A 27,930-nucleotide genomic window follows, 5' to 3' on the forward strand; every position below is an offset into this window, starting at 1 on the left:
GCTATTGTTTTGCAATGCAGCCTGAGGGCTAACAATGTCTATTTACAAGCAATTTTCAGGATTTATGAGTGGTCTACTCATTAAAACACAAAGTTCAAAGGTTATTTGACCTAATGTGTTTTTCTTTTGCTTCCTTACTAATTGCAGTGCATGTATATGTGTTTACATTGTTTTAGCCTCAGTTATGGAGCTGCATTGGTGTGAGAAAAATAATATATGTACATACATATATGTGGAGCGAGATATATGTGTTTTTTACATATATATTTTTATATTGTTTCCGGGGTCCCGCACATGGCGGGAAAATTCAGTTGCTTATGACTTTGATGAGGATACCCCTGGAAGAGAACTAGGATTACAGGTAAGTAACTTATCCAATCCACCCACCCAGTGTTACACTTGAACTTCTGGATCAAAGCTATTTATAGTCTCACTTTTATATAGACTTCACATCCAAGTTCAAGTTCAGGGATTTATATAGCGCACTACTCACCCAGAGGGTCTCAAGGCGCTTGGGGAAGGGGGGGGTTAAATTTTTGTCGAATAGCCAGGTTGTAAGTTCTTTTCCGAAGGAGATGTGGTTTTGAGTAAGGCGGAGGTGAGTGGGGAGTGAGTTCCAGGTACTGGCCGCCAGGAAGGAGAAGGATCTGCCACCCATGGTGGATCTTCGGATGCGCGGGACTGCGGCGAGGGCTTGATTGGACGATCCAAGTTGGCGGGTGGGTGTGTAGAAGGACAGTCGAGTGCTGAGTCATTCGGGTCCTAGTTTGTAGAGGGCCTTGTGTGCGTGGGCCTTGTGTGCGTGGGTGAGAAGACTGAATGTAATTCTCTTGTTGACGGGAAGCCAGTGGAGGTCGTTTAGGTGTCCGGTGATGTGATCATGGCGAGGGATGTCCAATATGAGTCTCGCTGATGCATTTTGGATGCGTTGGGAGTTTTTTCTGTAATTTTGCTGTGATTCCGGCGTATAGTGTGTTACCATAATCCAGCGGTTAGCTCCTATGCCAGGCACACTGAGGGCATGCCATCCCTGCCACCTGGGCAGACAAGACCAGACTTCTGTTGGTAGTGGTGCCTGTTGGGGCCATGCTGACCTCCATCCTGTGGGCGCTGGTGCCCAGGGAGCGTACTGCTACACAGCCCTGGCATTCATATGTCAGACTGCTGGGTATTGGGGCATCTTTGGCCATTCCGTACAAGTAGACCAGTGATTTGGCCAGGGCGGGCTGTTGGTACATTGCACATATTAACCTAGGTTATTGCGGGCTCAGACTCTCCAAAGAACCCTTTAAAGCCCCCCCCCACCAGGAGCTGAAGGGCCAGAAGCGTGGCATGGTGTCAGCCATATTGGAAGCGTGGCATGGTGTCAGCCATATTGGAAGCGTGGCATGGTGTCAGCCATATTGGAAGCGTGGCAAGGTGTCAGCCATATTGGAAGCGTGACAGGGTGTCAGCCATATTGGAAGCGTGACAGGGTGTCAGCCATATTGGAAGCGTGGCAGGGTGTCAGCCATATTGGAAGCGTGGCAGGGTGTCAGCCATATTGGAAGCGTGGCAGGGTGTCAGCCATATTGGAAGCGTGGCAGGGTGGCCCCCATATTGGAAGCGTGGCAGGGTGGCCCCCATATTGGAAGCGTGGCAGGGTGGCCCCCATATTGGAAGCGTGGCAGGGTGGCCGCCATATTGGAAGCGTGGCAGGGTGGCCGCCATATTGGCAGGGTGGCCGCCATATTGGCAGGGTGGCCGCCATATTGGCAGGGTGGCCGCCATATTGGCAGGGTGGCCGCCATATTGGCAGGGTGGCCGCCATTTTGGCCCCATGTATCCTGTCCCGCAGATTGGGTTCCTCCCCTCTCAATTTATTTGTCTCTATATACAAAGGTCTTTAGACCCCACTAACGTAAATAAAATCTTCCACCTGCGTGGTTTTGAAAAGCGAATCATGTGGCGGAGAGAGGCTGCCCGTAGGCCCAAGGCTGGTGGGGGTTGTCGAGCCCCTTTGGTTCTCGCCTGTGCCTCACCGGAAGTGCTGGATGCTGCACAGAGCCCCTTATATGGCCAGCTGTGTGCCCCCCCCCCCCCCCACCCCCCTTCTCCAGCGCTGACTCACGGCTCTGCCTCCTTGAGGCTCTTGGTGCCTCGCAGCCTCATTCTTCATTCAAATAAGGAATGTTCTGGGAGCTGCAGGGTCTGTGCCCAGCGGTGGCTGAGCGCCTTCGAGGCTCCCCCTGGAGCTTACACTTCATGTCCGTGGTCTGGCAGCGCTCCCCGCCGGCAGTGTGGACAGGAAGGGAAGGGGCTGTGGAGAGAGGCTGGAGAGACTGCACTGGGCTACCGAGCTCAGCCAGAACTGGTGTATCCTATACACGCCGTGCTCCTGTATAGCAGTATGTATATACCCATGCTTGCCATGCTCCTGTATAGCAGGTATATATCCCAGGCTCCTGTGTGCCAGGGCTTGTATATCCCACGCTCCTGTGTGCCAGGGCTTGTATATCCCACGCTCCTGTGTGCCAGGGCTTGTATATCCCATGCTCCTGTGTACCAGGGATTGTATATCCCACGCTCCTGTGTGCCAGGGATTGTATATCCCACGCTCCTGTGTGCCAGGGCTTGTATATCCCACGCTCCTGTGTGCCAGGGCTTGTATATCCCACGCTCCTGTGTGCCAGGGCTTGTATATCCCACGCTCCTGTGTGCCAGGGCTTGTATATCCCATGCTCCTGTGTGCCAGGGCTTGTATATCCCACGCTCCTGTGTGCCAGGGCTTGTATATCCCACGCTCCTGTGTGCCAGGGCTTGTATATCCCTCGCTCCTGTGTGCCAGGGCTTGTATATCCCATGCTCCTGTGTACCAGGGATTGTATATCCCTCGCTCCTGTGTACCAGGGCTTGTATACACCACGCTCCTGTGTACCAGGGCTTTTTATTTAGAAACTTGTAAAGCGCTCGGCTACCCCCAACGGGGGTGTCCCGGCGCTGTAGACGTGTGGCAGCCAGAGAAGTTCAGTGAGGGCTAGATCAGAGAAAAGAGCCAGGTCTTAAGTTTCCTCCGAAACAAAGGCTCTGATGTGAGAAATCTGAGTTCCATTGGTAGTTGATTCCAGAGTTTAGAAGTGGCCACAGCAAAGGCCTGGCCTCCAGTGCGTGCAAGACTGAATCGTGGGGCATACATTAGGCGGAGGTGATTAGATCTGAGGTCACGTGTCGAGTGTGTAATCTTAAGTCTGTGCCTCAAGTATGCAGGGCCTTGTCCATTAAGAGCTCTAAAGGCAAGGACCAGGGCCTTGAACTATATGCGGTATCTCACTGGTAGCCAGTGCAGTTTGGCCAAATAAGGTGAAATGGAGTGGCGATAGGGAATATTACAGATCAGCCTGGCCGCTGAATTCTGCACCGTCTGAAGACGGTTAATGAGCCGGGGCTCCCACAGACAGACTATTTGCATAGTCCAAATGGGACATTATAAGGGCATGGACTACTGTCCTCCGTGAGTCAAGTGGAAGAAAAGGGATGATTTTATTAATCATTTGAAGCTTTCCAAAGCAAGATGCCGAAACTTTATTGATTTGAGTTTTACAGGATAAAGCTGTATCAAATTGGAAACCCAAATTATCCAGTATTTGGGTGTCTTTCATAGATTCACATGCCTGAATCATTCCCCGTCGTCGAGACGGGAGCCTCCGGTATATAAAAAAAGTAATGTCCTAGAGACATACATAGAAAAGAATAGGCCTAAGGATCCCATTTTCTACCGCACGTTGTGCTAAGGGAGTCTCCTCTGAGCTCTACTCAGATTCTGTGTTTATTTTCACTTCATTAAATAACTTTGCTTTTCTACTATGGATTATCTTCAAATACATTCATTAAAGAAGGTCTGGTAAGGTTAGAGCCTGTGCTTCTTGTTCCAAGAAGTTGCTCTGCTCTGCTCTGTTTCTCACACTGAAGGTATGTCGCACTCTCTCAAGTAAGTTTTTGAGAGGTCGTGAAGGGAGACTTTTAATATGGTTAAGACCAGAAAGGAGGTTTTTTATTTATTCTCCAGTTACTGTGATGAGGCGTTGCCCTCAACGTCTAGGAGACCTCAAAAGAGAAGAGAATCTCCTCAGACTGATTCCTCAGGGGGACGTCCTGAGAAGGCCCTCAAAAAGACCACTCAAAGGTCTTCTGGGCGCAGTCCTTCCAAATCTCACTCCGTGGTAAAGGAGAGTAAAGGACTTGCTTTTGGAGAAAAATCACATAAAAAAGACGACTTCTGAGCAGTCAAAATCACCTCCTCTGATCATGGGACCCTTCAGAAAGGGCGTCCTCTTTACCTCCTGAGGTAAAGACTAGCACCATCATTGCCTATTACAGCCTCTTCGTCTACGATGGCTCGTCTACGATGGCTCGTCTACGATGCCTCATCTACGACGCCTCGCCTACGACGCCTCGCCTACGACGCCTCGCCTACGACGGCCTCGCCTACGACGGCCTCGCCTACGACGGCCTCGCCTACGACGGCCTCGCCTACGACGGCCTCGCCTACGACGGCCTCGCCTACGACGGCCTCGCCTACGACGGCCTCGCCTATGACGGCCTCGCCTACGATGGCTAGTCTAAGACGGCGTCGGCCACCTTGTCTACGACGGATCGTCTATGGCGTCGTCTATGACGGCCTCATCTAGGACTGCTCGTCTACGACGGCATAGTCTGACGGCGATCTACGAAGGAAAAATCCGCCAATTCTGAAATTTCTTATAATGTGGTAGAGAGGGCTGCTCAACATTTTAAGATCTTAATGACCTCTCAAGGAAAGGCCGGCTTCTTGTATGACTTTAAAGAACCTCTCAAGAAGGCTGTAAGGTCAATACAGATTATCAATTACCTATAGTCAGAAAGAGTAAGGGTCATGCAGAACGCCCCCTCTGTATCACCAGTTGGATAAGAAGTATAGGGCGCCAGATACAGCACCGGCGTGTTTAACAGGAACATCCTAAGCCGGACTCTGTAGTGACACAGGCGGCCCAGAAGAACTACAGGAATCCTTCGGCCCCTTTGTCGCTTCCTCCTGATGATAAGGACAAAGAGTGGACAACATTGGGAACAGGTTTTCCTCAATGTCGGCAATCGCGGTAAAGGCCGTGAACGCTCTAGCACTCTTGGGCGCTCATGGACAATTGTGGCTACACATGGCCCCGTACCTGTCGGCATCGCCAAATTCATCCAAAGAGGAAGTAAAAAGGATTCTGCTAGATGGTGAAGCATCGGCGTCAGACACTATAGTCTGCGCGATGGATATCGCTATGACAGGATTCCTCAAGTTGGCAGGAGCAGCAGTCTTGCGGCTCCAAGGATGGCTAAAGGCAACCTCTTTCAGTCCTGAGGTGCAAACATAGGTTTTGGACATGCCATATGACAGCCAGTTACTAATGGGCACAAAAAATTGACGAAGCAGACACTGTGTGCTTTGGGCACTCTTCAGTATAAGAACCAGTCCTTTAGTAGAAATAGAGGAAGTGGACAGTCTTCCCACAGAGGGAATTATCAATACAAGTCTTCCTACTCTTCAAGCCAGAGTAGACCGCAATACCAACAGCACCAACAGCAAAACAAGCCATCCTCTTTTGGGAGGTCGTCCTTTCAAGGTAAAGGACAGCGGAAATGACAAAAATCTACGGCTGCTTCTATGACAGATCTCGATTATGCTGCAGATAGGAGCTATAGGGAGAGTACCTCCATCTCGGAAGGGATAAGGGTTTTATTCCCACTTCTTTTGATCCAGAAAAAAGACAAGAAGTGGAGACCAATCTTGGACCTCAGGGCCCTCAACAAATTCCTAAGAAGCAGTCGTTTTGCATGGTAACGGTCCAGGAGGTCTTGCGACTACTGTATAAGCAGGATTTTAGAGCGTCCGTAGACATACAGGACGCAACTTCCATATCCCAATTCACGGGAATCACAAAACTGTACTTGAGATTTGCAGTAGCGGGCAGACACTTGCAGTCTTGCGTTTTGCCCTTCGGGCTCAGGTCTGCACCTCACATATTCATGAAATGTCGTGCCACGGTGGCGGCATATCTCAGACAGTGCCATCACCAAGTCTTTCCGGATCTAAATGACTGGCTGGTCAAGGCTTCATCCTTAAAAGATGCGTCCAGGTCATCCAACGCCTGTTTAAAGCTTTTCGATTGCTTCGGTCTCACCCTCAATCAGGACAAATCGGTCCTACAACCTTCTCAGTACATTAGTTTCCTAGGTGCAACCCTGGACACACGGTCGGCAAAAGCTATCTCACTTGCTGCTATAGTAGCCTCGAAGAAAGCCTTGACAGTCCGCCTCTTCAAATCCCTCCTGGGGATGATGTCAGCGTGTATCCTCCTGATTCCTCACTGTCAACTACGAATGAGGAATCTTCAGGAGGCGCTCTCAAAGCAGTGGGTCCAATGCACAGGGTCATTCGAAGGCCACATAAAAGTGAATCCTCAGATGGTCGGAGCCCTTCGATGGTAGATGTTATCTCAAAACCTGTCTCAAGGCTTGTCATTCCTGCTTCGACTACTCCTCATATTGCCACAACAGGCGCCTCCTTGGAAGGCTGGGGAGCTTTTCTGCAAGAGCTACAGATAAGCGGATAGTGGTCTCCTATGGAGAAGAAACTACATATCAATCTGCTCGAATTGCGGGCGGTCTTCCTGGCCCTTCATGTTTTCCTGCCAAGAATCAAATATTCCCTGGTGCTCGTCCGGACAGACAACACCACGACTATGCACTACCTCAACAAACAGGGAGGGACACGCTCGCTGACACTCTCTCGCGAGTCGCAAAAAAGTCTGGTATTGGCTCATACTCCACAATGTAACCCTAAGGGCGGAATATGTCCCAGGCGCGGACAATGTGCTCGCCGACACGTTGAGCATGCAGAAAACATCGTATCAACAACTTATCGACCAGATCTTCTCCAGATGGGACACGCCGCAAATCGATCTATTTGCGACGAGAATGGACGCCAAATGCCCACACTTCGTAGGTTGGCATCCCCAGTCAGGGTCTCTAGGGAATGCATTTTCCATCGCATGGCGCAAGCGTCTTTGCGTACGCCTTTCCGCCATTCCCGAGGCTTCCTAGAGTCCCCAGGAATATTTCGATGGAGCCTTGTACTCTACTTTTACTAGCCCCAACTTGGCCGAGGCAACATTAGTTCAGAGCGCCACAGTCTATCCCTGGAGCCGCCGATCCACCTTCGGCAGTATCCATCGCTCCTCACAATGTAAAACATCCGGATCTGAAGTCTCTCAGGTTAGCTACCGGGCTCCTGAGTTCTGAGAGTTCCACAATCTGAATATTCCACAAGACTGTAGGGACATTCTTGCCAGAGCAAGGGCAGATGGAACGACCAAAACATATTCCCTGAAATAAAAGCGCTTTTGTGTTTGGTGTGCAGATCAAAACTTTCGGCTTTTTCTCCTCACCGGAGCAAATCTACCTTATCTGTTACATCTGGCACAGTAGGACCTAGCCCACTCCTCCATTAAGCTACACTTAGCAGCAATTTCTTGTTATAAAAGAACTTCAACAAGTCTATCTCTCTGGTCAAGCAGGTCGATTCAGCAATTTCTAAAAGGATTATACAGATCTTTCCCGCCAGTAAGTGTGTTGCCACCTGCCTGGCATCTCAATACGGTTCTTGACCAGCTCATGAAACATCCGTTTGACCCAGTACACAGAGCTGTCCTGAAGTATGTCTCGTGGAAAACCGCGCACCTCCTGGCACTCACATCTGCAGGGAGGGTCCGTGAGCTACAGCAGTTTTTTAATCCAGGATCCTTTTATACGGTTTTAAAAAACGACAAAGTAATCCTGAGAACCAATCTTAGGTTTATCACTAAAGTCCCGTCGGACTTCCACCTAAATGAACCTGTGGTTCTGCGTTCCTTCTTTCCAAACCCAAGCATGGCAACTGAAAGATCGCTGCATGCTAGGGATCTCAACAATGCTTGAAGTTTTACATTGGCAAAACGAAAACATTCAGGAAACCTAACCAGCTCTTAGTAGCTTACAGTAGACCTAGGAGAGGTCTACCACTTACCAAGCGGAGCATCTCCAGACGGATTTCTGCAGCCATTGCTTTCTGTCATGGCCAAGCTGGACAGACATTGCATTCCAAAGTGAGAGCGCACTCCACGAGAGCTATGTCCACTTCTATGGCCCTCTTCGCAGGGGCGCCAGTCATTGGCATTTACAGGACGGCAACATGGAAGTCGCCGCATACATTCACTAGGCACTACTGCCTGGATACGGAGCTGAGGAAGGATGCAGTAGTGGGACAAGAAGTGTTCAGCCAACTATATATATATTTCAGTAAGGTGAGCCTTCCTCCGTCCCTCCATCCTTCTCTGGTATGCACACTTCTCTACTAATACTTATTGTGGATGTCTAATGATGGTTCATGCTCGCATGATGTGTATTATCTAAGGAATAGTATATGCTGTGCCATCAGAAATGTGCATAATATATTGCTTGCTACTCTGATTCAGCCATGTGAATCTATGAAAGACACCCAAATACTGGATAAGAAATGTGTTACGTAACTGCAGTTATCCAGTATTAGTGTCTTTCATAGATTCACATGCACCCTCCCGCCTCCCTTGGAAGGACTCACCTATCTCTCTAACAAGTTTACGCCTACCTAGCTTGGTGCATACGAAAATCTGAGACCTGGGCTCCTGACAGGAAGGTTCTAGAAGGAGGTGGTAGCTGATTGGTTGGCTTCTTGACTTTGGTCCTTTTCACAGGTGTATTTGGGTGGGCCACTGAGTTAGTCGCGTCCGGCATGACTCGCGGGGGGAGGGAGCAGGGGGGTCACGCGGGGGGGGGGGGGTAATTTAATAATATCTTTTTTTTTTAATGTAGCTTACCTGGTGCCACGGCTTCTCGGCTCCTGCCCAGGATGCAAGCAGCCAGGCTCCCTCCCCAATGGTGCATAATTCCAGTGGCCCTGGTTATATCAATACACCCCAACAGGCAGCAGTTAATGACTGTGCTGTCTGAACAAATAACTATGGCATAAACATGTTCAGTTTCGCTGGTTTTGATTGAATTGAAAGGGCTTTATTTTTTTTCTCCAAGGAAGGAGTACATGATCAAACATTTGGTCTCTCAGAAAACCCATAACCGTTCCTGTGGTGGCCCTCCTTTGACTGAGGTAACTTAAAAGTTACACTGCGGTGGCCCTAGGGCCCAGGAAACTCGCTGCCAAGGGCATCTGCTGACAAAGCCTATACATTAAATGCCACATCTCAAAGAGATAGGTATGGTGGGGGTTGGTTTCTGGTTAAATCCTGAGTTTGAGATGGGAGGTTGGTAGAGCAGTGAGGATGCCTTACCTGGCCAGAATGAGTTGGAGTCTGGCCAGCCATCCACTGTGAGGAGGGAGGGAGCAAAACCCTGTTTATTGCCCTCATCACTTCCTGTTCCAAGGGGAGTGAAAACTCTGGTCCGTCGTAGCAGCATCCCCCGTGGTGAGGCCTCACTGTCATACCCTAAGGCAGTGGTCTTCAAACTTTTTTGCATGGGGCCCCCCAAAGCAAAATGTTTTGAAGTTGGGGACCCCTGCAAAACTTTATTCCAAGGATCGTAAAACAGGAGAGGCAGGGCTGAGAGCAAAGGCAGAGCTTTTGAGATCATATCATGGACACTTTTTTGTAGCTCATAATCCACAGTAAATGTGAAACATATGATAGGGAAAATCATCAAGCAATAGCAGAAATTGACAAAAAACCTGTTCTCTCAATAAATTGGTTCTTGTGAGCCCCTCGCACTCCTGGGCCCCAATGCAATTTTATTTTCTGCACTAATTATAGTTGAGGCCCTAATTAGCCCCCTACCTCCTCTGCCTCTTTCACAACTTACCGACCATGGCTATCACTCCAATCTTGAAACAGGTTATCCATCACTTTTTTGGTTTTACGTAAGGAAGACCCGGCTCAAGGGCATTGGGAAACTTTAAATAAGCACCATTTACATTACACAAATACAAGTTCATGAAATGTATTACATATATTTTTTTTATTTTAGGCACTGGATTATTAAGTGATTTGAGTTGAGCTGACAGGAGGACCTGAACTAGGCTCCAAAGTAGGAAGCTCTTGCCATTAGCACACAACTCCTCCCTTTTAGAAATAATGAGCTCCAATGTGCTGTCCCCACCTTTTCGCAGTGAAACGCCCTTCGCAAAGCTTGACTGGTCACCTTTCTTTTGCTTTTTGCTATATTTGGGTATTAAACCAGCATTAATGAGGTAAAATCAATGCCCAGATAGTTTTTACCAAATGTAAAAATGACAAAGTAGATGCATGACAAAATGTTCTGCATAACCCCACATAATTCTTTTCTTGCCACATAATTTAGTCAACCCTGCCACATGATTTGGTCCTCCCCTGCCGCATGATTCCAGTGACCCTGGCTTTAATAGGCCTCTCATGACACTGGACCCTATGCAACTGGTTAAGCAACACACATAAAAGCAGCCGAGGAGCTAATATGTTCTTTATGTGATGCCAAAGTGCTTTTTACCACAGGCATGGAACGTGTAGCTCTATAAATACACTAGTTACTATTTCCCACTGTGAAAACCAGGATTCAAATCGGCGACTCTGGTCAGACACAGAAATCTGCAGTGATTGCTTTAGATAACTGAGGTTAATAACGTAAAGAGTATATTTTTTCAAAATTCGTTTCGTTTGCTTTGTTTTTTCATTTACTGTGTGTGCGCTTTTTTTTAAATATGCAATTATATGAAGATGAAAAAATTACATAGTTATTAGCATGTTGTGTTTACCCGTGAGCCCCGTCTCCCTACTCACTGACAGCGCCCCAGGAAACACTCAGGATTACAGGTGCAAACTTTTTATGCTGTTTAACTTCTGCATATTAAAGAAGACAGCCTGTGAACTCACCAGATAAACGTTGACGCTTGCAGGCGATCTTCATTCACAATTCCTTCCTTGCAGACGCAGTTGTGCCCCCCTGGGAATGTAATCACGGACCCCCAGGGAGGTGTGCACCACCGTTTGAATACCTGTGCCCTAAGGCCAGGGCCGGAGCTTCCACCACATGCTGTGCCTGCTGGCTTTGGTCCATTGTCATTCTATATGTGACAATGGGCCGCGATAATCTGTGCTGGGTTGCGCAGAGGCTGCAGCAGCCTCTTGACTTTGGATCAGGAGAGCCAGCCCGAACACTGATGGGGGAGGAACGGCTCACATCAGGCCTCAGGCCAAGGCTCCTGTTTGGGTGGGCCAGGCTCATGTTTGGGTGGGCCCGGCCCACCCTCTAGAACCGGGCCTGGGGTCAAGACTGATTTGCATACGGCTGGGTTCAAACTGGAATGGCATGGCGAGCAAAAAAACAATGGATTTAGGCCCATATTTCTGTCCTGGGGAGAATGTATGACATTATTCTGCATGCTGTCCAACTGTTCCTTTTGCAGCTTGAATCCATTGGCACAGCTAGCAAGGAACAATGGATTTAATCCCGATCTCTTGACTAGGGTGAACGTTTGACGTATTAGGTCCATTTGTTGCCGCAGCCTTGTTCGCCCTAAGTTGGCAGGGTATGCCCAGATGTGGGTCCCTTGCTCACTTTGCCACTGGATTCAAGCTAGCCTGGCTGATGAGGGGTGTTGGCCTGAAACCAGTCCCAGGATGCTTGTTTCCGGTCCAGGGAGGACTCAACTTGGCAGTTCAGGATGGACTGTTCCCATAGGGAGCAGGATCAAAACTGATTTTCGTATGGCTGGGTCCAAACTGGGTGATGTAGTGGGCAAAAGAAAAATGGATTTAACTCTAATCTCATGACTGGGGGGGTGAATGTTTGATTTATTCAGCATTCTGTCCATTAGTTACCGCAGCAGATTGGTGTGAGGAAGGCCACTCTATTGGTAGATTACAGAAGGGGATCCCAAATGATGTCACCAAGCAGTGTCTGACCCTAAATGATGGAACCTCCTCACGAGCTGGTGGCGCTTACTAGATGCGGAGAGGCACACGTGGTTGTGCTGTGCCTGGGTGTGTGATATAGACATTGGGGCTGGAAGTGTGGTATTTGGGTTGGTGAAAGCCCAAAGAACTGTAGGGTTGAGTGAATCGCAAACTTTACAAGTCTCTGGAGCCTAAACGCTTGACCTTCACCCCAGGCCAGAGCAGACGTGTGCCTCCATCTTGTGGGAGTGGACCTGGTCTGCAGGTGTTACACTGCCAAGTGTACAAGTCCAGCAATGGTGCATGTACTTGGGTGTCGTGTGAACCCTGTTGAGTGGTTGTTTGTGGGTCGTCCTGTGCCTCCTGCTTTTCTGCTGCCCTGCCCAGTTTTCCTTCGCTCCTCGACTCCGATCCATGGCTTCTTGCTCCATCTTTGCTCCCGCAGGCTGACTTGTTGAAACGCGATTTGTTCTGCTGTCCCTTCTAGTCTTTTGGTAAGACCTCGAATATAACGTGGAGCGAATCCACTCAACAGATTTTGTACTTTTAGATTCATGGGCAGGGTTTATTTTTAACATTTATACGTTATTGTTGTAAACTCATCTTAGGAAGCAGGATTAGTGCCCATCACCTTCCAGGAAAGGTGGGGTGCACACTAGGGATGGAATTCCAAAAAGCCTGGGTGAGAAAAAGGCATTTGTACAGGGCTAATAGCATCCAGGCTGCCTCTCTGGGTCTGGCTGGGTCTGCGTCTCACGGTGACTCTCTGGCCCACCCCTGTCCCCACTCCCCGTGGCCCCTTTGCCTCCCTTGCTCTAGTTCACCTTCTCAGACCTGTGAATGTTCTTGCGTCCAGAGGTGCCTGTCCTGCTGGATGGAGAAGCCTTCAGATGTGCGTCAGGACTGGCCCTCTCTGGCATGGGGTGCCCTACTAGATATATCACAACCCTTCACGTACCCTCAGATGTGCGTGCCAGACCTGGGTCTCTAAAGCAAACACAAGGCGATGGACGGAGTGCGGAAACTTTTCAGACACCCAACCCCAGTCACAGATCTCAGTTAAATCCATCATCGTTCTTTAGCTCACTACGCCGCCCCAGTTCAGACCCAGCCATATGCAAATCAGTCTTGACCCTGTCCCTCATGGGAACAGTCCAGCCCAAACTGCCAAGTCAGGGCTTCCCTGGACCGGAAACTAGCCTCCTGGGACCAGTTTCTGAGTAACCCCCCTCATCAGCGATGCTAGCTTGAATCCAGTGGCCAAGCAGCAAGGGACCCACGCCTGGGCATACCCTGCCAACTTAGGGCGAACCAAGCAAATACAAGGAGATGATGGACAGAGCGCTGAAACTTTTCAGACTCGCCCCCAATCACAGATGTGCCCCTGGTATGGGGCAGTGGCGCCCTGCTAGATTGAACACGTCCCTTCACGTGTCCTCGGATGTGTTCAGGCCTGGCTCTCTGCCAAGGGGCAGTGGTGCCCTGCAGGATGGAGGACGTGCCCTCTGATGTGCGTGCCAGGCCCGTCAGTGGTGCCCTGCAGGATGGAGCACGTCCCTTCACGTGCCCTTGGGTGTGCGTGCCCGGCTCTCTGCCAAAGTGGAAGTGGTGCCTTGCAGGATGGAGGATGTGCCCTCGGATGTGCGTGCCAGGCCTGGCTCTCTGCCAAGGGGCAGTGGTGCCCTGCAGGATGGAGCACGTGCCCGCGGATGTGCATGCCAGGCCTGTGTCTCCGGCATGCATGGGGCAGTAGTGCTCTTCAGGATGGAGCACGTTCCTTCACGTGCCCGTGGATGTGTGCCAGGCCTGGCTCTCTGCCAAGGGGCAGGGGTACCCTGCAGGATGTAGCACGTCCCTTCACGTGCCCTCGGGTGTGCGGGCCAACCCTGGTTCTCTGCCAAGGGGCAGTAGTGTCCTTCAGGATGGAGCACGTCCCTTCACGTGCCCGTGGATGTGTGCCAGGCCTGGCTCTCTGACAAGGGGCAGTGGTGCCCTGCAGGATGGAGCACGTACCCGCGGATGTGCATGCCAGGCCTGTGTCTCTGGCATGCATGGGGCAGTAGTGCTCTTCAGGATGGAGCACGTCCCTTCACGTGCCCTCGGATGTGCGTGCCAGGCCTGGCTCTCTGCCAAGGGGCGGTGGTGCCCTGCGGCGGGGCCGGGCAGCGCGGAGGACGCCAGGAATGCTGCTTGTGACTTGTGGAGCCCGGGAGGGGGGGGGGGGGGGGGCAGGAAGCGCTCCTGCTGGAGGGGCCGGTGGGCGCTGCTGGTGGGGCGGGGGCGGCGGGGGCCTGTTCTTTGCTCCAGTGCCAGGAAGCCCTCTGGAATGTGAACCATCCGCGGGGCTCGTCGCGGCGCCTCCGAGCTCGCTCGACTCAGAAGAGGGTTTAAAACATGTCCGAGCAGATGGAGCCGAGCCTGCAGCGGTGGGACTGCAGAAGGACGTGCCCTGGGTGCACACATGCCTGCTCGTGTGCCCACACATGCCTGCTCGTGTGCCCACATGCCTGCTCTACATGCCTGCTCTACATGCTTGCTCTACATGCCTACATGTTTGCTCTACATGCCTACATGCTTGCTCACACATGCCTGCTCGCGTGCCCACACATGCCTGCTCGCGTGCCCACACATGCCTGCTCGTGTGCCCACATGCCTGCTCTACATGCCTGCTCGCGTGCATACACATGCCTGCTCGCGTGCATACACATGCCTGCTCGCGTGCATACACATGCCTGCTCGCGTGCATACACATGCCTGCTCTCGTGCCCAGCGGTGTTTAGCGCTTGGTGCACCCGGCGGCCTCGGTTTCACTTGTACTTTAAGATTTATTTATTTTTTTTATTTTGAAAGTTTTATATAGCGCGAACAAGATCTTTGCAGATATCAGAGCGCTTTACATAGAAAGGTGGAACATGAGGGAACATAGTCAAACAGGTACGTCAGTAATGCTAATAGTACAAATACGTGGGAGCATAGACAATCACGTAAGTCGATAATACAAGTAAAACAAATGAGCAAAGGGGTCGAACAAGTAGTACAGATCGGTGCAGAGTCTTAAAAGATTTCAAAATAATACTTCAAGTGTATTTAGCCATGAGGATAGCTTTTACTTTCTTAAACAGTGTAGAGGAGGAGATACGCCTCGTTTCGGGAGGGAGTGAGTTCCAGATCCTGGGTGCCATTCCTGAGAAGGAGCGTTTATAATTTTTTTTTTTCCTTCCGGAATCTTCGAGGCTTCAGCAGAAGATTGTTTGTGCCTCTGGTGTTTCTAGAGCCGCCAGAAATTGTCAACTTCTGAGTGAGATAGCCGGGTGAGCTCAGGTGGACAGCCTTGTGCGTCATGCAGGCGATTTTCAGATGTATTCTGGCTTCAAAAGGCTTTCAAGTCAGGGGAGATATGTGAGTTTTTTTGACCCAGTGATGAGTCTCGCTGCAGCGTTTAGAGAAGCTCTTAGGGGTGCGGTAGTAGTTAGGGGGAGTCCGCAGAGGGCGATGCTGCCATATTCTATTCGAGGGATGACTAGTGCTTGTACTGCAGTTTGGAAGTCTTTGGCAGGGAGGAAGGGTTTAGGTTTCCTCAGGGTATTGATTTGGTGGTTCGCTCCCTTGGTTGCCTTGCTGATATGTTACTGCATGTTGAGATTGGTGTCAAGTGTTATGCCTAAAGATTTTGCTGAGTCCACGATGGTGGGTTGGATATTGAGTGCAGTTAGGTGTTTAAGCCAACTTTGAGTGGTAGAGATCTTAGCGGGAGGTGAGATAAGAAGGAACTCGGTTTTCAGAGCATTGAGTTTGAGATGATTATCGTCGAGCCAGGATTGGGTGCTTCTGATCGTTGAGTTCAGGAGCAAAATGTCTTTGGGGGATTGTAATTTGAGATATAGTTGGGTATCATCGGCGTACATGTGAAAGTGTACATTGGATGCTTGTAGCAAGGAGGTGAGAGTTTCCATAACTAGGTTGAACAGAGTTGGGGAAAGGGAGGAACCTTGTGGGACGCCTAACGAAACTGGTAAACAAAACGAAACAGATCCGATGCACCAGCGCCGTGCAGGGCTCTGGACGCCGCCTCTGACCGGACACTTGAGGCGCAGGGGAAGCGGCGTCTGCTGGGATAGTCCGCAGGGTTCAGCGCCGGCTGCTCAATGCGGCCCCTTGTCTTAATCTCTTGGCCCTCTTCCGCCCACCTGCATCTCAATGCCTCCTCCGAGGGGGACGCGTCAAGGCCCAGAGGGGGACGCTCCTGCCGCCTAGGGGACGCTTGCGGCCCCAGAGGGGGACGCATGCTGTCAGGGAGGGGCCCGTACCCCCGAGTGCCGCAGTGTTTGCGTGGTGTGCCAGGGCAGCTCTTCCATCGAAGGGCCCGCTCTCTGTGCCTCTAGGCACCTGTGCTGCGCGCCTTATGTGCTGGAAGGCAGAACGGTGTGAATGAATGAACTCCTGTGGGTCTGGTTTCACCCTTTGACCAGTGTCACGTGAAGTCCTCTGATGCAGCTGGTGGGGGGGTTCATTCATGCAGTGTGGCTGGCTTGATCCTGCTCTAAGCAGTCCAGAGTGGTTGCCCCAGCCGAGTGTTTCTGAACCCTCCAAGTGTAGGGCTGGGCCTGATGCATTTACTGGGAGTCGGATCATGAACCGGTACATTGAGTGGGCCTGGGGTACTGGAATTATACGCCAGGGAGGGGCGAATTATGCAGCAAGAAAAGGCACATTATCCCTTGCAATGCACCTTGTCGTCGTGTAATTATTTTTTTCACACGGTAACACTATCTGGGCAAAGGTTTCCCCTCATTAGTACCACCCAAGTACAGCAGTTGGCAGCGGAAGAGAACGAGTCAACCTTGCAAAGGGCTCTCCCCTTTACATTACTTTTGTTCAGTTTGAGCTGAGAACCTTTGTTCTTAAGATTGGCAGCTCGAGCAGTAATGGTGGCTTTTTAACTGCGGCAAGCTGAATTATGCAGGAAACGCTGCAGCCGCAACTTAGCAAAATTCCATCGACCTTGGGTGAGGGTTGAAGCTGTGGCAAGGAGATGGGTTTTTAGCAAGGAGATGGGTTTTTAGCAGTTTTCTCTAGGACAGTGGGATTGTATTTCATAATATAAGATCTTTTCTTGAAACCGGATGTTGTGGGTGGAAGGGGATACTTTGAGGGGGTGGAGCGGTTGCTTGCGTTTGTGTGCTGCTATCCCAATCGCCGCTTGGAGGCCATTGAACACAGGGCTAAATGCTCATCCGCTCACGAGCCTCTGCACCAAAAGTCCCAACTTAGTTCACACCTTCCAAAAACATTTGATTGACTTGGAGCAATTTTGACCCAAATTAATAGCCCTGTCTTCCAAGTTGTCTCTTTTGCAAGTCAGAATTCTTTGGTTCAGATAGATGTCCTCTTTGATAGAGGCATGGAGACCCGGGAGGAAACAGACCGTAGCAAGTCATTTCTCCAGTTGCAACAATCCCTGCTCCATCCCAGACTGGTGCTGATGCAGTCTGTGCATGCATAGCGCTTCGTCTTTACTCGGAGGGCCTTTTGTGGTTCTGAGAACTACTTCTCCAGTCTGTGCTTTGCACCTTCTCTGCGCCAGTCAAACATCACATCATTCATTTAGTCTTAAATTTACCACTGTTTCCGCTTTACACCCTCCGGCAGCTCGTGGGCAATTTATCACCCCATCGATAATGTACTTAGTGGAGCATGTTCTTGAATAGGATCTCCAATGTCTAAAAACTTGACTTCAGTGTCCCTCTAAAGATGGAAAAGCCAGGATTGTTTGGGTGAGTGGCCCCCAAGAGTCTTGCTTGCTCTCTAAAGCCGGGATGGTTTGGGTGAGTTGGCCGACGAGAGACCTGCTTGCTCTCTAAAGCCAGGATGGTTTGGGTGAGTTGGCCCACGAGAGACCTGCTTGCTCTCTAAAGCCAGGATGGTTTGGCCCACGAGAGACTTGATTGCTCTCTAAAGCCAGGATTGTTTGGGTGAGTGGCCCCCAAGAGTCTTGCTTCCTCTCTAAAGCCAGGATGGTTTGGGTGAGTTGGCCCACGAGAGACTTGCTAAGTCTCTAAAGCCAGGATGGTGTGGTTGAGTTGGCCCCCGAGAGACTTGCTAAGTCTCTAAAGCCAGAATGGTGTGGTTGAGTTGGCCCCCGAAAGACTTGCTAAGTCTCTAAAGCCAGGATGGTGTGGTTGAGTTGGCCCCCGAAAGACTTGCTAAGTCTCTAAAGCCAGGATGGTGTGGTTGAGTTGGCCCCCCGAGAGACCTGCTTGCTCTCTAAAGCCAAGATGTGAACAGGGGAACCCAATAAACCCTTGTAGGCTTGGGCATCAAACGTTTGAGGTAAATGTATGCTACAAGGGACTTGATTGGAAGTAACAGTAGATGACACTTGGGAGTAGTACTTATGTATCGTCCTCCAGTGAATCAAATTTGATTACACACTGCCAGGCTAGAGCTTATCAAGCAGGGAATGGAAGGAAAAGAAAAGAAGCACAGAGGAAGTAAATTAAATGCAAAAAAGTTGTTTTATATCAAGTGTCAAAGAATCTTATGGGGAGATGCATAAAATGAATCAAGCAAAACAGGGTTATGAACAAAGATAGAAATTAAATCAATTCACTAGTTCACAACAGAAACATCAACTCCTATTGAGTGTAACAAACAACCAAAAATATAATTAATAATGGTCGTCAGTTGGTGCTAACGCAACGCTTCTGGAGATGATGGAAGTGTCGACGTTTCGGTCTATTGTGCTGTCGTCAAGAAGACCATCAGGACAATCCTAGTTAGTTGCTGGGACAACCCCCTGGAAATGGAGAAATTGGAGGTTTGAATCGTGGGACAGTTTCATCAAGAAAATGAAGTTCAAAATTGGCTATATCAGGGTGATCTGTTGGACAAATAAAGAATACAGAGATGGAGCTCCTTTTTGTTGACTTATACTTGCCCTACTGGGACTCTATTATGCACTCCAAATAGAGGCACTGTAACTTGAAAAAATGCCGTGAACAAAGCAATGTGGAAACTTCGGCAACGGCAAGCGTTCGAATGGAGTGCATAATAGAGTCCCAGTAGGGCAAGTATAAGTCAACAAAAAGGAGCTCCATCTCTGTATTCTTTATTTGTCCAACAGATCACCCTGATATAGCCGATTTTGAACTTCATTTTCTTGTTGAAACGGTCCCACGATTCAAACCTCCAATTTCTCCATTTCCAGGGGGTTGTCCCAGCAACTAACTATGATTGTCCTGATTATGGTCTTCTTGACGACAGCACAATAGACCGAAACGTCGACACTTCCATCATCTCCAGAAGCGTTGCATTAGCACCAACTGACGACCATTATTAATTATATTTTTGGTTGTTACTCAATAGGAGTTGATGTGTCTGTTGTGAACTAATGAATTGATTTAATTTCTATCTTTGTTCATAACCCTGTTTTGCTTGATTCATTTTATGTATCTCCCCATAAGATGCTTTGACACTTGATATAAAACAACTTTTTTGCATTTAATTTACTTCCTCCGTGCTTTTCTTTTCCTTCCATTCCCTGCTTGATAAGCTCTAGCCTGGCAGTGTGTAATCAAATTTGATTCACTGGAGGACGATACATAAGTACTACTCCCAAGTGCTCTCTAAAGCCAGGATGGTTTGGGTGAGTTGGCCCACGAGAGACCTGCTTGCTCTCTAAAGCCGGGATGGTTTGGGTGAGTTGGCTCACGAGAGACCTGCTTGCTCTCTAAAGCCAGGATGGTTTGGGTGAGTTGGCCCACGAGAGACCTGCTTGCTCTCTAAAGCCGGGATGGTTTGGGTGATTTGGCCGACGAGATACTTGCTTGCGCTCTAAAGCCAGGATGGTTTGGGTGATTTGGCCGACGAGAGACTTGCTTGCTCTCTAAAGCCGGGATGGTTTTGGTGAGTTGGCCCACGAGAGACCTGCTTGCTCTCTAAAGCCAGGATGGTTTGGGTGAGTTGGACCACGAGAGACCTGCTTGCTCTCTACAGCTGGGATGGTTTGGGTGGTTTGGCCGACGAGAGACCTGCTTGCTCTCTGAAGCCAGGATGGTTTGGGTGAGTTGTCCCCGAGAGACCTGCTTGCTCTCTAAAGCCGGGATGGTTTGGGTGAGTTGGCCAACGAGAGACTTGCTTGCTCTCTAAAGCCGGGATGGTGTGGGTGAGTTGGCCCACGAGAGACCCGCTTGCTCTCTAAAGCCGGGATGGTTTGGGTGAGTTGGCCCCAGAGAGACTTGCTTGCGCTGTAAAGCCGGGATGGTTTTGGTGAGTTGGACCACGAGAGACCTGCTTGCTCTCTAAAGCCGGGATGGTTTGGGTGAGTTGGCCCACGAGAGACTTGCTTGCTCTCTAAAGCCAGGATGGTTTGGGTGAGTTGGCCCCAGAGAGACTTGCTTGCTCTCTAAAGCCAGGATGGTTTGGGTGAGTTGACCCACGAGAGGGTTGCTCTCTAAAGCCGGGATGGTTTGGGTGAGTTGGTCCACGAGAGACCTGCTTGCTCTCTAAAGCCGGGATGGTTTGGGTGAGTTGGCCGACGAGAGACTTGCTTGCTCTCTAAAGCCGGGATGGTTTGGGTGAGTTGGACCACGAGAGACCTGCTTGCGCTCTAAAGCCGGGATGGTTTGGGTGAGTTGGACCATGAGACCTGCTTGCTCTCTAAAGCCGGGATGGTTTTGGTGAGTTGGACCACGAGAGACTTGCTTGCTCTCTAAAGCCGGGATGGTTTGGGTGATTTGGCCGACGAGAGACCTGCTTGCTCTCTAAAGCCGGGATGGTTTGGGTGAGTTGGACCATGAGACCTGCTTGCTCTCTAAAGCCGGGATGGTTTTGGTGAGTTGGACCACGAGAGACCTGCTTGCTCTCTAAAGCCGGGATGGTTTGGGTGATTTGGCCGACGAGAGACCTGCTTGCTCTCGAAAGCCAGGATGGTTTGGGTGAGTTGACCCACGAGAGGGTTGCTCTCTAAAGCCGGGATGGTTTTGGTGAGTTGGACCACGAGAGACCTGCTTGCTCTCTAAAGCCGGGATGGTTTTGGTGAGTTGGCCGACGAGAGACCTGCTTGCTCTCGAAAGCCGGGATGGTTTTGGTGAGTTGGACCATGAGAGACCTGCTTGCTCTCGAAAGCCGGGATGGTTTTGGTGAGTTGGACCATGAGAGACCTGCTTGCTCTCGAAAGCCGGGATGGTTTTGGGGAGTTGGACCACGAGAGACCTGCTTGCTCTCTAAAGCGGGGATGGTTTGGGGGAGTTGGACCACGAGAGAGCTGCTTGCGCTCTAAAGCGGGGATGGTTTGGGGGAGTTGGACCACGAGAGAGCTGCTTGCGCTCTAAAGCCGGGGTGGTTTTGGGGAGTTGGACCACGAGAGACCTGCTTGCTCTCTAAAGCGGGGATGGTTTTGGGGAGTTGGACCACGAGAGACCTGCTTGCTCTCTAAAGCGGGGATGGTTTGGGGGAGTTGGACCACGAGAGAGCTGCTTGCGCTCTAAAGCCGGGGTGGTTTGGGTGAGTTGGCCCACGAGAGACCTGCTTGCTCTTTGCTCAGTTGCAGCTCATGGCCTGCCCAGCACAGTGACTGTTTGCGCTGCATTGAACTATGAGGTGCAGTTCCGCGTGGGCCGGCGCTTCTAACCCCCTTTGTTCTTTCCTTCACAGACAGCAAAGCCATTGTGGATGGAAACCTCAAGCTCATCCTGGGCCTCATCTGGACCCTCATTCTCCATTACTCCATCTCTATGCCCATGTGGGATGAGGAGGAGGACGAAGAGGTGAAGCAGAAGACGCCCAAGCAGAGGCTGCTGGGATGGATCCAGAACAAGCTGCCCCAGCTGCCCGTCACCAACTTCAGCCGCGACTGGCAGAGCGGCCGGGCTCTGGGTGCTTTGGTGGACAGCTGTGCTCCTGGTTAGTAATATTCGCTCAATCCACCAAACATAAAGCGCAGCAAGTCGCCCGCAAGGGTCTCGAGGCGCTGGAGATGTTGGTTGCCGTGTGGTGGTTTTGAGCATTCGAATATCCAGGTTTTGATTTCTTTTCTAAATTGCTGGAGCGACCGTGCTTGAGGTTGAGGCTTGGAACTAGGTTGATCCAAACAGTGACTTGACGCATGTTCTGCAATGTAGAGGGTTTTCTGGTTCTGAGCCCAGGGATGCTCTTGTTGGTAAAGGTGAGATTTGTACTGGAGGGTGGCGAGATGGCTGGTGTGCGATGGGTGCATCCTATCTTCGCCTCTCCAATGAAGGATTTTTGTGGATTGCCCTGGAATGGTGATCCTTGGACCATGGTTCACTACATATGTAGGTAATCCCTTATCTGATGTGGCCGCGCCATTGAGCTTGTCCAGCCGCTGTTGGAACCATAGCTGGGGGTGCACATCCTTGCTAGAGGGCAGATGTGTATGAACCTCACATTGTCCTTGGTGTTGCTTTTCAGAGTTGTCCTTCCTAGAAGCTGCCGTGCAACTTCGGGACTTGCAGGTTTTGTGCAACAGCCAGCCAGTGCGGCCCACATATGGGCAGGCATCCCAAGTTAATGCACTATCGAGTGGGCAGCGCCCAGAAGGTGCTGCGTTTGTAATAGAGCAGCAACTTGTGTTCAAGGTGCGCACGTCTAATCCACTCCTGCAACACATCTAGTGTAGGATTGGGGCATATGTATGAAAATCCCCGCTTGCAATTCTCAAATACCGATTAATTATTTTTTGGGGAGAATCGCTATGTCAGAATTGCAAAAAGGATGTATGTAAAAAATCGCAATTTTTTAGCGATTTCTTAGTTTTCCTTAATTGCCAATTTTAGCAAATTGCGAAATCACAATTAAGGAATAGTTTCCCATTCATTTCTCCGGGCCAGGAGGCCCATGGGAATGAATTGAAGTCATTCTCCACTTGCGGTTCGCAATTTGAGAATAATTTCAAGGGTGTCATAAGGACACCCTGATGCACCCCTGAAATGGAACATGTGTGCGCATATGGCGCACATACATGCCATAAGGGCATGGCGCCATACGGCACCTTCACAAATGCCAAAAAGTGCATTTCTGAAATCTCAAATTACCACCAACTTGAAGTTGGTGGTAATTTGCGATTTCTTAAGGAGAAATCGCGAAAATGGAATGCTTGTTGCATAGCATTTAAGGAATCGCAATTTGCGATTCCTTTAAATGCTTATGCAAAATTAAGGAATCGCGATTACCCCACTACATACGTTTTGCGAATTTTTAGTCCCAAACGCTGCTTTTTTACAAATTGAAGCATTTGCGAGTAAAAATCAAATTGATACATCTGCCCGAAGTTACTTAATGTGTGTTATCAAGCCCTTTAAACCAAAGTGCTTCACCTAAACGTAAGCTTGGATGTGCTAAAACCTTGTGAGTTGTGTCCCTGGTGTCTTGTCCTGAAACCAGGCCCAACCAGCTACTGCTGTTGGCGGATCTGCATTAGACCAGCAGTACAGTGCTTTTGTTTCTTTAAAAAGATTAGTTTCCTTTCTAGACAGGAATGGATTGCGAAAGCTTTAGGTACATTGATGTAAATGGGAAGTATTTTATTGACTGTCTGGGTGGACGAGCTGTCCTATCTGCACATGTTTCTTCTTGGTGTTTGGCAATGGTTTATGGCATCCAACCCAAAACCATGGCTCCTAAAAAGGTCTCCAGTGGTGTCTTTGTCAAAATGCTTTGATGGTTGACCCGGTCTTGTTCCTCAGGCCTGTGTCCGGACTGGGATTCCTGGGACTCCAGCAAGCCCGTGGACAACGCACGTGAGGCCATGCAGCAGGCGGACGACTGGCTGGGCATTCCTCAGGTGGGTCTCACAAGGGGCAGCAGGTAATGTAGGCCCCCCCGGGAAGACTTGGCGCCCATCCATTCTTTACCCCCTCAGACGAAAATATTTGTCTGCTCATTTTTCCACTTTAACATCAAGATAATCTATTGATCTTTGAAGTTTTTTGGGTTATATTTATTTTATACTTGTTTGCCTAGAACTAGTATACATTTCTTGCTTACAATTATGCCACGTTTGCAGCTTATGGTGAAATGTTGTACTAGGGTGTACACCTATTTGTGTACTATGTTGTCTTTACCAGCCTAAAGTTTTTGTTGATTTGAGCAGTACTGCATGTGGGGAATAGTACTTTGCGGCCCCTCAAGACCCCAGTTTAAGCAGCGGAAACAGTACTGCCTGCTATAGCCTTGACTGGGCGAGAAGGCGATCCGCTCGGTGCTCATAAGCATACTTTTCAATTACTCCGAGTTCTAACTGGTTTACTTGCCTCCCAGGTCATCACTCCAGAAGAAATTGTGGATCCCAATGTGGACGAACACTCAGTCATGACGTACCTGTCGCAGTTCCCTAAGGCCAAGCTGAAGCCTGGAGCTCCCCTGAGACCCAAGCTCAACCCCAAGAAAGCACGTGCTTACGGGCCAGGTGAGTAGGGACTGATCCCAGCCGCGTCACAACTCCGGGGTGGGATGGCAGCTGCCTGGACATCATTCTTGGAGCCCTATCACCCAAGTAGTGTTCCTTAAGTAACCGCTCCTGTGATAGGACTGCACTGTAAAGGGTTAGCAGTGTTTGGTATAAACTGAGAGCGGGCACCTGTACCAACGGACCTCTAACCACATGCGATCAGTAAGTAGAGAAGGCAGAATACGCTCTTTGAATGTAAAGTTTATCCGATTCGCATCTTGTGTTGCTTAATCTCTTGCAGTTCATTCCCGCGGCTTGCAAGGCTGTACTTGTTTGCATTCCATTTAAACCCTCCCGCATCTTGTTTAATTGAAACCCAAAGTGTTCATTTTATTTGTAGGGGACTTGTGTGCCAGCTCTCGGCTCAGTCGTGGCTGTTCTCATGGTGGATATTGTGACTTCTCTTGCAGGCGTTGAACCGACTGGGAACATGGTGAAGAAGCGTGCTGAGTTTACAGTGGAGACCATCAGCGCTGGGACGGGTGAAGTTCTGGTGTATGTGGAGGACCCCGCGGGACACCGGGAGGAGGTAAAGTAGCTCCACCGTGCAGCCTGTGCTTCTGTTATCATTGAGCAAGACCACAATGGAATTTGGCATTGATGGTCCATACGGAGCTCCGCTTCGATCTTCATATCCATATCAGAAGGTGCGTAACAAGAAGGCGCAGATGGTAAAGTGGACGATTGTCTCCGTCTGGATAGCCTGGCAGGCGAGTGGAACCTCCAGCTCATCTGACCTCCTCCTTTAGGGATTTCTAAAAGCAAATGAAACTTTCCAAACATTGGCGACGAAGATTGAGGTGGGATAGTGGATTAACATTTGGGGGTTTTGGAGTCGCCCCCCCCCCCATGTATGGACTGTGGGGGCGGAGAGTGAAGTGCCCTGCAGGGATGTCTCTACACCCCCAGGAGTCACATTCATTGAGCAAGACTTCACCCAAAGTCGCAACTGGTTTCACCCTCCTCTGCGAAGGAGACCTATGAAACGGGCATCCTTCTTCGCCACTCGTTGCTTGTCGGCCTCTCGCAGGCCACGATGCACTGCAGCACTTTTGGCACCAGACGGTTGTCTAATGCGAGGTTGCATTGTTTTTTCTGCACTCGTGCTGCATCCCTGAAAGGTTAGCTTGTGAATCTCACTTCCTCCATGCTGAGGGTGATGGAGGCAGTGGTCATTAACTGCCATAATCCCCTCCCTTCCTTTGAAGTGTAACAGAGGCTGGTTGAAGAGGCATCTTACACTGCCGGCCCACCAATACCCCGAGTTCGGTTACTGGTCAGGTAGTGTGTTTTGAAGGTTTTTATGTTTTTAATTGTTTTAGTGCAGACTTCGAAACCTTTCTCTAGATCTTCCTACATATACTGCAACTGAACGAAAGCCGGTGTGCCCCTTTAGCACAGAGGATACTCCATAGCGGGTGTACTTTCCGACTGCTAGCTCAATGCGCAGACAGAAGGCGCAGCAGGGGGTACATGCACTAAGGTTCTCAGCTGAAACACAACCTCCTTCCCTGAAGTATGCTTGGAACAGTGTGGACCCTTAACGTCTGGCCAGTCTGATACTGGTGGTCCACAGTAAGAGGTGGGACCAGAAAAGCATGTCAAGGGGTCGGACGGTGAATATCGCCCCATAGAGCTATGTAAGAAGCGGTTGATAACACTGATGGTGTACCTACTTATCAGAGGCAGTACCTCTATTCCTCCCTCATAACTTGAGCCAAGCGTTTTTGAGTTTTGAAATCCACCTAGGACGGTCCCACACAAACACCCGATGCTTCGCTAACGCGCCCCTGGGAATAGACTTGAAATATCAGAAACCCGAGTTACTGACTATTACGAAGAGGAAATGATTGAAGGGACATGAATCGGGCAGTGTTGTTGATGGTCTTAATGGAATTGTTTAGTTCTCTAGGCCGTGCTTCTAGCCTTCAGAGGGCTCTCTGTAAACAAGCCTTGGTGAGGAGCGGTCACAGAGGCCCTAGTCAACTTGACGTGGGACCAGTAACCGCAACCCTCCCAGTGATTCCCTACAGAAGATCCTCAGTGGTGCTGTGTGCAAGGCGGCCATATTCAGTCTGAGGCTTGTCAAAATTGTTAGGATCCACTGTAAGACCCCAATACACCCTCAAAACTAAACTGCCCCAGGTCCTTGGAGGGGTGATGGTAGTGGGGTGTGGCTGTTTTTTTTTTGGTTTTTTTAAACTATTGCTCGTGATTCAATTAGGTTCACCTTGCCACGCATAGACCTCCTGCGAGTTTAGGAAAATGGCGCTGGGCTTGATGGAGGGTTCATGACCTTGATTGTGTTCTGCGCTTTCTTTGCAGACTAACCTTTCCTCTCCCTCCTCCACAGGCACACGTTACTGCGAACAACGACAAGAACAGAACCTTCTCGGTTTACTACATCCCGAAGGTGACCGGAATGCACAAGGTGAGTGGCGCACCCTGGGCTCGGGCCGCTCGCATGCATAATCCACCAGCACGTCACTTCCTGTGGATCTACCACCACCGCAGCATGTGACTGTAAAACTCTGCTAAATCCCATTTAGAGCACTTTGGGTGGTGGATACATTTGTTTCCATCTGTGGAAAAATATTTGTGCAAGTGTGTAAGCAGAGTTTTATAGTGTGCAAGGAATTTGATGATTTCAATATTTATTTAGGAGGTTTAGATGCCAAATAGTTGGCTGTAAACTTGTCACAAGTATGGGTCCTGTGGACAGCAAAATTTACAGTTCTGTTTTTTTGTGGTCTGAAAAGCAGCCCAAATTCAGATTGACAACAGTTCCTTAATAAAATGCAGTGCAGCGTTTATTTGTTTTGTTCATTTGGGTATGAAATGGGTGGTGTGGCTTTCTGCTCTTAAGGGACTGTCTTTTTAGCATCACTGAATATCCAATTAATGTTTTACTTCAAGTAAAACTCTAACAGGTGCAGAATAACCAGCACCTGAAGGGCCAGTGAAGTGTCATTTGTGGTGAAGTGTAGGGTTTGCTGTTCATGCTTTTTTGCTTGGTGTCCGAGGCAGTTATTATAAACTGATGCACAGGAAAGTGGTGAGCTTCGTGCAAGATGGCGGTCTGTATACATTATGGGATTGGTAAGCACAAAACTAGTCTGAATGCAGCGGGGGCCGTACATTGTGGGGGTGCTTGACTGAGACTGTACAATTTGGGGTACAACCGTTGGGGATTTGCATCCGCATGCACTCTTGATCTGCGTCATGAAAATAAAATGTTGAAGCAAATGTCCATGTGTAGTTCATGGTCTAGTGCTATACAGTGGCAGTGCAATCTACTTTTCAGAATCTACTAAAGTGTGTAAACTTTGCTTCCTGCCGCAGGCTGTCATGACTAATGCGTTGGCGTCTGACTAATGGGTGCATTACCTGCTAGTTTGCAAACTAAAGGTTATGCTGAAAGTAAATTGACCTAAAGGGCATTCTTGTTCACATGTGTAAGGGGTTTGAAATGTCTTCTGATCTGTGGTAGAGGAGTGGAGG

General features: G+C 49.7%; 1 protein-coding gene across 9 annotated transcripts in view; it reads left to right on the forward strand.

Annotated features, from left to right (window-relative positions):
* FLNA (filamin A) overlaps positions 1 to 27,930 on the forward strand; it is a 539,816-nt gene that overhangs the window by 398,861 nt on the left and 113,025 nt on the right. For all 9 annotated transcript variants that reach the window (XM_078664611.1, XM_078664615.1, XM_078664617.1 and 6 more), the window contains 5 exons: positions 21,615 to 21,863; positions 23,666 to 23,763; positions 24,240 to 24,387; positions 24,840 to 24,958; positions 26,783 to 26,860. In XM_078664611.1, coding sequence (XP_078520737.1) covers positions 21,615 to 21,863; positions 23,666 to 23,763; positions 24,240 to 24,387; positions 24,840 to 24,958; positions 26,783 to 26,860 — 692 coding nt within the window. The remainder of the gene's footprint in view (positions 1 to 21,614; positions 21,864 to 23,665; positions 23,764 to 24,239; positions 24,388 to 24,839; positions 24,959 to 26,782; positions 26,861 to 27,930) is intronic.

The sequence above is a fragment of the Lissotriton helveticus genome, chromosome 10 (genome assembly GCF_964261635.1).
Source record: "Lissotriton helveticus chromosome 10, aLisHel1.1, whole genome shotgun sequence".
Classification (NCBI taxonomy): domain Eukaryota; kingdom Metazoa; phylum Chordata; class Amphibia; order Caudata; family Salamandridae; genus Lissotriton; species Lissotriton helveticus.